Source organism: Momordica charantia, assembly GCF_013281855.1.
Source record: "Momordica charantia cultivar OHB3-1 chromosome 4 unlocalized genomic scaffold, Mcharantia_2.0 BLBB01000004.1, whole genome shotgun sequence".
NCBI lineage: Eukaryota > Viridiplantae > Streptophyta > Magnoliopsida > Cucurbitales > Cucurbitaceae > Momordica > Momordica charantia.
In genome coordinates, this window is record NW_028275162.1 from 23,724,211 (window position 1) to 23,735,358 (window position 11,148).

Below are 11,148 nucleotides of genomic sequence, written 5' to 3' on the forward strand. Positions count from 1 at the left end.
AAGGTTGATATGAAATCTATAATTTTAGCATCTTTTGGATTTACTTTATGCCTTGACATTGTTTTTTTTTTTTCACTTTTTGAAAATATATGTTTTTAACAATTTTTATCCCGGGGACGTGTATTAAAAGTATAAGCTTATATTTTCTTTTGGAAAAAATATGAAACAAGAAATAAAATGATTGTAAAATGATTCTTTAATTAATCTATTGTTGTATTTACAAATACCTCATGCTTACCTTCTAGAACACCTCATATTTTATATAATAAATTGAATGTCCACTGATTAAAAAAAAAAAGATGAACTCATTAAGAACAGTTGTTGAAAAACAAAATTACATATTTGTCCCCATAAATATCTATCCAACCCCCATTTGACATAATCTCCAGAAAAATAAATAAATAAATAAATAAAAATCTAATTGACATCCAATTTGGGAATTGTATCTAACCATAAATCTCAGTCCCAGAATGTGGTGAATGGTCTTAATAACTAATAATTATTTGGCCAATAATTGTGTGGGACAGAGTTAGGAGAAGGGATCTTTAGATCTCAGCCGTTGATTTTGAAGTGATTATGAGCACTGAAATCGAGGGCCACGTACGGGATCTTCAGATCTTTCGGAATATTACATCGTTCCCACACGCCGTACACTCCAGCTTGGGTTATTAATTTTGTTATTATTATGTGTAATAATAACTTCCCAAATAAAAAGGTGTAATAATATTAATAATACCAACCGACACAAGACGTTTATTGGAGTTTATGTGAAATGTTTTCGCTCTCTCTCTCTCTTAGTTTTTCCCAGTTTAAACTCTAAATATTATTTTATATTTATTTATTTTGGTTTTGGTACTTTTTTTATCTGTTTTTGTTTATTTTATACCCTTTGCTTTTAAAATATTTTTATTATTATTTTACTTTTAAAAATAATCATTTTAGTCTATAGTTTGTAAAATTTTAATATAAATTTTATATAAAATTAAAATACCTTAATATAATTTATGCCGAAATTTAGTGAATGAATTATTTTGTTAAAATTTTGATTAAAATAAATGAAATAAAAATGAAAATGAAGTGACTAAAATAATTTTTTTTTAAGTATAAGAACTAAAATAAATGTTTCAAAAGTTTAAAAGTCTAAAAACTAAAATGAACAAAAGTTAAAATAGGATTTAAATAGATATTCTTAAAATGCATGGAAGGAATCCAATCTGAAATTTTAAATATTTATAATTTCATTATGGGTTGAAATTCAAGTCCATCCACTCCAAATATGAAGGAGCAACAACCTAAGGGCGAGGCCGAAGAGGCCCTCCCCTACAAAGCTAATACATTACAACTTTCGAATCAGGAGAGAGTAAGACTATATTGTAATTACAAAAGAATCTCCTATTAGTAAGATACCAAGAGGCCGTTGTAATTTGTAATTTTCACAAAAAAATATCAAAAGGGAGACATTTACTGTTGAAAACTTTTTGGTTCCTTTCCTTACAAATACTCCATATTAGTGCTCGACGAGCACAACTCTACAGAAATTTTGCTCTTCTTCTCAAAGAGCCACCTTGTATGATTTCTAGAAGCCAATCATCTCTCAATTGAGGCAAACAACCATTTAAACCACATTCCATCATAAAAAAAAAGACCAACCTCTTGCTGCAAAGGTGCAGCGAGGATATGGGCAATTGACTCCCCATCCTAAGACAAAGTGAGCAACCCGAAGAGGATATCATCCAATTCTATAATTTTTTCTGAAGCTTATCCTAAGTGTTGATACTTCTATATGTCACGCACCATAAGAAGATTTTCATCTTTTTTCGACAAATAAACTTCCAAATCCTAATTAGAAAGAGAGCTTTGAATTTTGGATATTTTACATAAGAACAAGTAATTCTGAGTCAAATAAATCATTATAGACTAAATCATACAAAATTTGTAAGTCTTTTTTTTTCTTTTAATGTATGTTTCTTCAAATTAAAATGTAAAAATTTATAGCTCATTTTAATAAAGTGTATGATGACATTACCTCATTTTTAACACTTTGTGAGATTGTAATAGATTAGCGACTAAATTAAAAATAGACCCAAACATTTATGTGCTAAATAGCAAATTATATATTTAACATAAATTCAAATTTGCTCTTAAACTTTCATATCTCTATTACTTTTGTTCTTAGATTTTTTTTTACTATTTCATTTTAATTCTTAATCTTTAAAATATTTTATTTCAAGATTCAGCAAATTTAAATTATGTTTTTATCTCTGAAATGTTATGATTGTTTTATATCACTAAAACATTGAAGAGTCTTTTTTATTTTTCGTACTAAAAGATTCAAAAGTTAAAATGGATAAAAATATAATTTAGAGATCAACTTTAATGACAATTGGATTATATATATATATATATATATATATATATATATATATATAATAGAGTTAGTATAATTAGGACCACTGAAAAAATAGAAATAAATGCAGCAGGTGACCTCTCCCATAATTTAAAAAATAATTTAAAAAAAAAATGGTTGGGTAGGATATTTGGTAGTTTATGCACGTGAAATCCACGTACTTTGATCCACCGACACCCACTTCATGGCCTCACCTCCACTTCTCCTAATTATGTTTCATGTTCTTTCATAATTTTTATATTTTTGGTGAAATCCACCATCACAATTTTTCTTTTCTTATTAGCTTACTTAATTTTGATACCTCTATTTTTTAAATTTACATTTTTATTTTTTGTAGTCTAAATTTTTATTTATTTTAGTACTTTCAAAATATTTATTTTGATTGGCTTTACCAACTATTTTGGTATCTTCATTTTACTCTTTATCTCATGGTTTCTAATCACAATTTAACATGATATTATGCTTAATCATTTTTTTCAAAATGTAGTCATAAATTTATATTAAAAAGTTTTCGTTACTTATAAAATTTGTGTTAAAATTAAAGTACAATGACTAAAGTAAAAAAATAATTCATTAAATTAAAGTACAATGACTCAATAATCACGTTTTAAAAATAAATGGATGTTTTTAAAATATGTGAACTAAAGAGAAAAATTTAAGTACAATGACTGAAATAAGAAATAAAAATAAAAGTACTTGGACTAGAATAATGTTAAAATTTTTTGTGTATTTTCCGAAGGAGGAACTTTCTCTAAGCACTAAAGAGCACTATAAATAAATAAATAAATATATAGGCTTTTTCTAAGGATAATGGATAAACTGTTACGATATTTCTTTTTTCAGAAAAAAATAATAATAATAAAACAAAACGAAAAAACTGTTACGATATTTTAGTGTTGCTTAGGAAGTGATGCACGTGGCCGGCAGCTTGTGGTACACGTGATAAAGCCAACGGCCCCACAGTCCAAAGTCCCGCGCGGAACACGCCACGTGCACGAAAAGGAACGGGGAATACGTGATGATCGTTTCGGGCTCGCCAGCGTGTCACCGTTGCGGAGTTTGGTTCGCCGACGTCACGGATTTAATTAATTAATTAATTGGGCCTTGCGCCAACTCCGTAGGCTACAAGTCAACCTCCCTGCAGTATGGGGCCAGCAAAAATTTAATTCAATATTTTTAAAACGTTTAATTTCTATTTTGGTTAATAGTTTCTTTCTTTAATTATTTTATTTTAGTTCAGAAACTTCTAAAATCTCTTTATACACACGTGTACGTATTGAGTGCATGCATGGACTAGCTCATAAGTATTTTCGAGGCCTAATTTTAAAGCTAAGAAATTTAAAAGATTTTAATATCTCAACGGTTCGTTTGAAAATGATTTTAAAATGAGTGATTTTAATCCAAAGATATTTAGAGTGTATTTAGGGGGAAGTAGAATGAATGATTTTGAAAAAATATATTTAAGTAATTGATTTTCAAAAATCACCTACCTTAAAAATCAAAGTTAAAGTGAGTTTTAAACTTTCCTAAAATAAATTTTTTAATCTTACCCACATGATCTAATGTAATTTTGAATGATTAATATTTGAAGTTGAGAGGATTTGACAAAAGTTAAAGAGTGAACAAAAAATTTAGAGACATAAATTTTAGAGAGTGAGAGACAAGAATTTAGACAGAGAAATGAACTTAGAAACAAGACGAAACTAATTAAATATTTAGAGAGATTATAAAAATTTGAGAGAAAAAAAAATCAATAGGATAAACAAAATTAGAGATAAATAAAGTTAGAGAGTGACACAAGTTTGAGAAACGAAAAAGAAATATTTCTAAAAGTTTATGATAAAAATAAAGTGAAATAGAACTACAAATTTAAAATCATAACCATTTTAAAAACTAATTTTCTATTATTATTTTTTCTAAAAAAATGAATTGAGAGGTTCAAGTGATTGACCAGAAATCACTTAAATACTCTAGAATTATTGTCAAACATGACGTAGTGGAAGTAATTATAGCTATATATTAAAATCACTCTAGATTATCACTGCAAAAGATTGCATCATGTTCTCAAAATATTTTACTTTCCGAATTTATAATTCAGTCCATAAAATTTGGAGTTTATTCCCTCTTAACATCTAAATTTTCAAAATACTTGTAGGTTATGGCTATTAATTAATTTGCCTTTAATCATTTAGCAATGACACAATTAATTTACTTCCATGACATGTTTATTTATTAATAAAATAATCGGTACACGTACAAATAGCTTATATAACTAAGATCAATCACGTCATTTTAATGACCAGATGTTTGTTTAGCGAGTGGTTGGTGATGGAGATTTAATTATTCTCTGTACCTACTTTATTTTATTATTATTTTTTAATATAATTCACAGGTAAAAATTCAAACCTCTTTAAAAACAAATGTCTTATATTTAACTAGCTAGGTTCAGTTTAGACCTAGTATCTACTTTTAAGGCATATTTAAAAGTAATGGTAAAATTAATGATTTTGAAAAAATAAATTCAAATATAATTAATTTTCAAAATTTACAATAGTCCTGTTAAATTTAAGAGGATTTTATAGGAGAGAAAATAGAGAGAATAATTTGATTGGATTGAATTGAATTTTCCAATATGGATACAAAACTACCCACCTATTTATAATAAGAAAATTCATAATCAAATAATATAAGTCCTAAACATAAGTCTAATTCAAATAATATCTACCAAATAAAATCTAAATCATAATTGCAACTTAATACTAATATACTTTTAATCCTATCAAATCAAATTAATACCTTAAAAATGATTTTGAGAATCATAAAAGGGATTTTGGGATTAAGATTTAAAAGATCTTCGGATGACTTTCATTAAATTAAAAAAATCAGAAACTATTTTGAACTTAATTAAATTAATTAAGATATATATTAAGTTATAGGTTCGAATCCTCACGTATTATTAAAATAAAAGTGTATAATATATATAAACAAGTTCTAAATTAATTAAAGAAAAAATTGATATGGTTGGTCTCAAACCAAACTAGTTTGATGACATTAAATAATACCTAATTGAGATTATGGTACAATATTACTTCCAAACGGAACCTTCATTTCAATTTAAGACTACCAATTATTTTTTATAATTGTGGGTCAAATTAGTATTAAATCAAAACTAGCACGGAATCAAATTATATATTGTACAGTTTTAAACAATATTAGCCAGACTAATCACTGACGATTAAAAAAAAAAAACTATTAAGAAAATAATTTATGTACAAGTTACTTTAGTAGATTTTGAAATTAACACGAGATATCGCAAGTTTGATACTAATTTAGTGAAAATAGTATTGATGTTTTATTGGTTAAATAATAAGTTTTGTAATCCAACTTTAATTTTAAAAATTATGTCCAATAAATTTGTCAACTTTAAAAATAGCGATGTGTTAATAAAGTTCCTAGAATTTTAAAAGTGTTTGATAAACACTCAATTTTCAATTTTATATCTAATAAAACACTAATTTACTGAATACTTTTTAAAGTTTAAAAATTTAATGAAATGCGAAATTGAAAATCAAACATTTATTTGTTTATTTGATATTGGTTAAAGTTTAATAACATATTAGATATGATATTTAAATTTTAATAATTTATTAAACACAATTTTCGAACTTCAAGATCACAATTTAATCAATCTTATTTAATTGTGAGAGAAAATTTTAGCTGAATTAGAGTATATTTAATTTTTATACATATATTTTAAGGTTGCTTTTAAAAAGGTAGACGAAAAGTTATTGTAATTCCTGTTTAATGTTTTAATTGTATTAAAATATTTTCACCTCTACTCATTGAAGAGAAAAATAATAGTTGGTTTGATTACTTGGGCTAATATCTTCATCTTTTCAAAGCAAAAATATGACGGCGGTCGGTGGCATGCAATAAAAGCGATGGCCCACTGTGGCTTCCTATATTTTCAATTTGAAAATAAAAACATCTTATTAATTAAGAGACTATATACAAAATATAAATTCTAAGGTAATAAATAACTAAATAATATATATATATATGTAAAAGCGAACCTAACTAAATAATATATATACATGTGAAAGCGAACCTTGCTCAATCGTAATTTACATATATCTCCAATCAGTAAATTGTGAGTTTGATATCTTTAGAACTCAAGTCTTTTTAACTCTATTATTGACTATACGATTCACAAAAAGTTTAAAAGAAAAAAAAACCTCTAAAACTCTATACGTATAAGTTAGCTATATTATTTGTTTTAGTTACAAGTTGCAACTTGTTAATACAGGCAATGTTTTAAATATTGACGTTGATGGAAATGTTAAGGTTATCGACCGATATTTCTGTAAAAGTTAAAAGAAATTAAAAATTTGTAAAAAAATATTTAAACTAATGAATAAATATTTTCCTATTTTTAAATAAGTTAAAAATAATTCATATTAATATTAGGTATATATTATCGACATTTTATTGATACTTTTCATATTTTGTCGTTGTACTATGATGTAAATGTTGATTTATCTCTTATATTGATATCGAACTAAAGAAAACATGAACATGTCAATGAAAATGTCGACGTGTAGATGAATATTTAGAATCATAAATATAACTAAGGTGAAAATGAAACATTATAAGTTACATCATTTGAACTTAATTTTTATTTAGTTAATGCGAACTTTAACATCTGTCTTGACTAAAAAGTCATTGAATTGGACCTTCACTTGCGCGAAAAAGAGGAGGGAGACTTAATTTTCACTAAAATGGGAGCGGATGCACTTTAATATTCCTCACTTGCATTCGACTTATTTTTTTCCTTACTTTCCTAATTTTTTTAAGTCACTTTCTCGGCTGGTTTGCGAACTTGAAAAGCGAACGAACGAACGCACGCTTTACCCAAACATGTCCCTCTCCCTCTTTCTTTCCCGATGCTGTTGATATAAAAATACCCGAAATGGTTCTTCCCCACCGGCCAAAACTCGACGGAACTTGACCGACAAGTTCACTGAACCGCGCCTGAATTCCGACCCAGAAGATGAAATTGCTCCAGAATGGGGTAGCCAGCGAGCCAGAGCAACCCGATTCCGGCCGTACTGTGTTGGTCGGCATGAAATTGGACTCCCACAGTCGAGAGTTACTTACTTGGGCTCTTGTCAAGGTCGCTCAGCCTGGCGACCTCGTGATCGCTCTTCATGTTCTTGGCAATGGCGGTAAGTTGAAGTTCTGTGTTCAGGCTTTACTATTTTTTATGTGGGTAGGTGGGATTTTCGAGTTTTGTTTTACATTTTGTGAGATTGACCAATTTGGTGAAATGGGTTCCTGCAGAAGTTGTGAATCAAGATGGGAAGTCCTCGCTTCTTTCTATTGTTAAAGCGTTCGACTCTGTGCTCGCTGTATATGAAGGTTTCTGCAACTTGAAACAGGTCATCTTCTTGCTCTTTTCTATGTTTCTAGCTACGCGCCTGTTTGACTGCCGGGCAAATGGATGAAGATTGAAATCTCTTTGAACTTGTTTTCTAATTTAAGGGTTCTGATTCTAACAATTCATGATGCGATAATTCTAGTCTCGTGAAGTTCCATGACCCTTTTTTCCCCTGTTCTGTTTATTGATTATCGACGATTTTATAAAGTACTTAACGATTTTGTCGCAAATGATGCAGGTGGATCTGAAGCTCAAAATCTGCAGAGGTGCATCGGCTAGGAAAATTTTAGTTAGGGAAGCAAAATCGTATTCCGCAACTAACGTAATCGTTGGGACAGCTCGTAAGCACCACAAAATCCGTTCATCGACTTCCGTTGCCAAGTACTGCGCCAAAAAATTACCCAAAGATTGTTGGGTACTCGCTGTTCATAATGGGAAAGTAATTTTTGAACGAGAGGGCTGTCCATTGACCACAGGAGACTGCCAAGGTTTTTGTTAATTTCATAAAAATTTAGGTGTTCTCCATTTTTAGTCTTTTTCATGGTTTAGCTGAGTTTTGCTTTATTCTCTTTTCAGGGAATGAGGAACGCCGTGGAAGCAGTTTGTTCGGTGCAGTTTATGGATCATCGGGTAGCCCTCTGAAAGTGCAAAGCAGTGAGAGTTTTGCTTCTTTGTTGGCGAGGGACAAATTTAATCTGGTAATCGGTCAGGATTCTGATCAGAGCTTAGCGAAAGCCACAATGGATAGTTCAAAGATCGTTGACAAACAGAACTGCTCAATTTGTGGACCAGAGTCGAATTCTGTGGAACAATCTGCAGAGATATCTTCTGAGAATGGAGATGAACATGATGAATCTTTGGCTATAGTGCCAGTACAAAAGGTCAAGGTAGCTTCGACCTCTATTTCTACGTTGATCAGGCAATTACCTGAAGTAAAACCCGGTTGGCCTCTGCTTCGACATGTTGATCAATCGGGTCGGAAAACTTCTTCCAACCGATCGTCGGGGAAGCAAATCTCTGTAGTTCAGTGGGCAATGAGGTTGCCTAGTCGGTCTCCTTCTTACCCTGCTGCTTTGGAGTACAAACCTAATACCTCTGGCCAGTGTCTTGATGGGGAAAATGGTGCTATGGTTCTGGTGGGTGCTGAGGGAGTGACTTCTCTGCTCTCCCCTGACTCCGATTCCGAAACCTTACCGAAGGAATTGGAGGGCTTTCATGAGAAATACTCGTCGACTTGCAGATTGTTTAATTATCAAGAACTTCTAATAGCGACATCCAATTTCTTACCCGGTATGTTCTGTTTCCCTTCCGTGGCTTATGCTTCAGGTTTGTAAAATCTAGACTTATTTTCTAACGGTCAGATTATGTTTCAATTTGCTGCCTCTTTTTCCAGAAAATTTGATTGGGAAAGGAGGAAGCAGCCAGGTTTTTAGAGGTTGCCTTCCTGATGGAAAGGAGGTTGCTGTGAAGATCTTGAAGCTATCAGAAGAAGTTCTGAAAGAGTTCATTATGGAAATCGAGATCATTACCTCCTTAAGCCACAAGAATATTATTTCCCTTTTGGGATTTTGCTTTGAAAATAGAAAGTTCCTGTTGGTTTATGATTTCCTATCAAGAGGAAGTCTTGAAGAAATCCTTCATGGTACTAGTAAGTCCTAACTGTGCCTTTTTGTTTCAACAAATAGCAAACTTCGCTTGCTATAGGTTACTTTCCTTGAACTTTATGTTAATTGATCATCATAAACCAGGGATTAGTAAGAACCCAAATGCGTTTATTTGGAGTGAAAGATTTAAAGTAGCTGTCGGTGTGGCTGAGGCGTTGGATTATCTCCATAGTGATTCTCAGCGTGTGATTCATAGGGATGTTAAATCGTCAAATGTTTTGCTATCTGACGATTTCGAACCACAGGTGATGCACAGAGATATATCTATTTTCTACTGGACATAGTTCAATATGTAAAGTTTTCAGATCCTCATATACTTTTTTCCCTTTCTTCAGTTATCGGATTTCGGGCTGGCTAAACGGGCATCAACCTCGTCACACGTAACCTGTACAGATGTTGCTGGAACCTTTGGGTTTGTACCATTAATCCTTCTGTAATGTTTTGGTTTGCGATAAAATTTTTCGATAAAAATGTTAATGCTCTTTGCTGCAGTTACCTGGCTCCTGAGTATTTCATGTACGGCAAGGTAAATGACAAGATTGATGTCTATGCTTATGGTGTGGTACTCCTGGAACTTCTTTCGGGAAGAAAACCGATCAGTACTGACTATCCGAAAGGACAAGAAAGCCTAGTCATGTGGGTATGTCCTCCGAACTCGAAGGATTCAATTGTTTCTGAGTTATTAATAATATACAACGTTCAATATTCTAAACTGAAATCATATCATCCAGGCAAGGCCCATTTTAATTGATGCGAAGGTGTCTCGGTTACTTGATCCTAGCTTGGGATGTGACTACGACCAGGACGAGATGGAGCGTGTGGTTCTTGCGGCCAGTCTTTGCATTAGACGTGCCCCACGAGCTAGGCCTCCAATTAGCCTTGTAAGTCATCTCTCATTTGTTCATAGTATCGTAGTCAGTCGATGAACGTAAAAATTGGTTCTGTAGTTCAAAGCCAAGTTAACCTTTTGAAGAAACAAGAAACAGGCCATCGGTTTGTTCTCGTTTCTCAAGACTCGATAAACTTACGACTGGCTGTTCAATTTCAGGTTCTAAAACTTCTCCAAGGTGATATAGACGTAACCAAGTGGGCAAGGCAACAGATCAACGCTCTAGGGGACTGCAACACTCTGGACGAAGAAGTATGTCCCCGATCCGACATCCAATCACATCTCAATCTTGCGCTGCTCGATGTCGACGACGATTCGCTCTCCCTAAGCAGCATCGAACAGAGCATCTCGTTGGAGGACTACTTGCAAGGCAGGTGGAGCCGTTCATCGAGCTTCGACTAACAACATCACCTCTGCGCAACTCCGCTAGCTTGACGAGTGGCTTTGATTGGCGTGGATTTTTCGTATGTTCTCCGGTTTTACTCACACAACCCCTCTTTGTATCATCTCTGACTTGCCTATGAATGGGTGATGGATGAGAGGATGTTTGTGGTGTACCCTCCTCCTTCCATTTTAGGCTTTCTTTTTTTCTTTTTGCTCCTTTCTTTCTCCTTGCAAAAGGGTTGATCAGGGTGGAAGATGGAGTTTTGTTATAATGCTCTGATTCTGATTGATTATTATACAGATTGTGGTCATAACTTCATGGCTCTGCATATATAAGCAAATAAGAGCAGAGCAGTTTTGTTTCTTA

The 11,148-nt window shown here is 31.8% G+C and overlaps 1 protein-coding gene across 2 annotated transcripts; it reads left to right on the forward strand.

Annotated features, from left to right (window-relative positions):
• The first annotated feature begins 7,260 nt into the window (after nt 1-7,260).
• Nucleotides 7,261-11,148, forward strand: LOC111012003 (kinase with adenine nucleotide alpha hydrolases-like domain-containing protein). Of its 2 annotated transcripts, none has more exons than XM_022286018.2 (10): nt 7,261-7,632; nt 7,748-7,845; nt 8,083-8,332; nt 8,421-9,134; nt 9,238-9,492; nt 9,593-9,753; nt 9,844-9,920; nt 10,001-10,148; nt 10,240-10,389; nt 10,557-11,148. In XM_022286018.2, the coding sequence occupies exons 1-10, from the start codon at nt 7,458-7,460 to the stop codon at nt 10,797-10,799; spliced, it is 2,271 nt and encodes a 756-aa protein (XP_022141710.1). In that variant the 5' UTR covers nt 7,261-7,457; the 3' UTR covers nt 10,800-11,148. The 2 variants fall into 2 exon arrangements, with proteins under 2 accessions (XP_022141710.1, XP_022141711.1); XM_022286019.2 differs by having other exon boundaries at nt 9,238-9,486.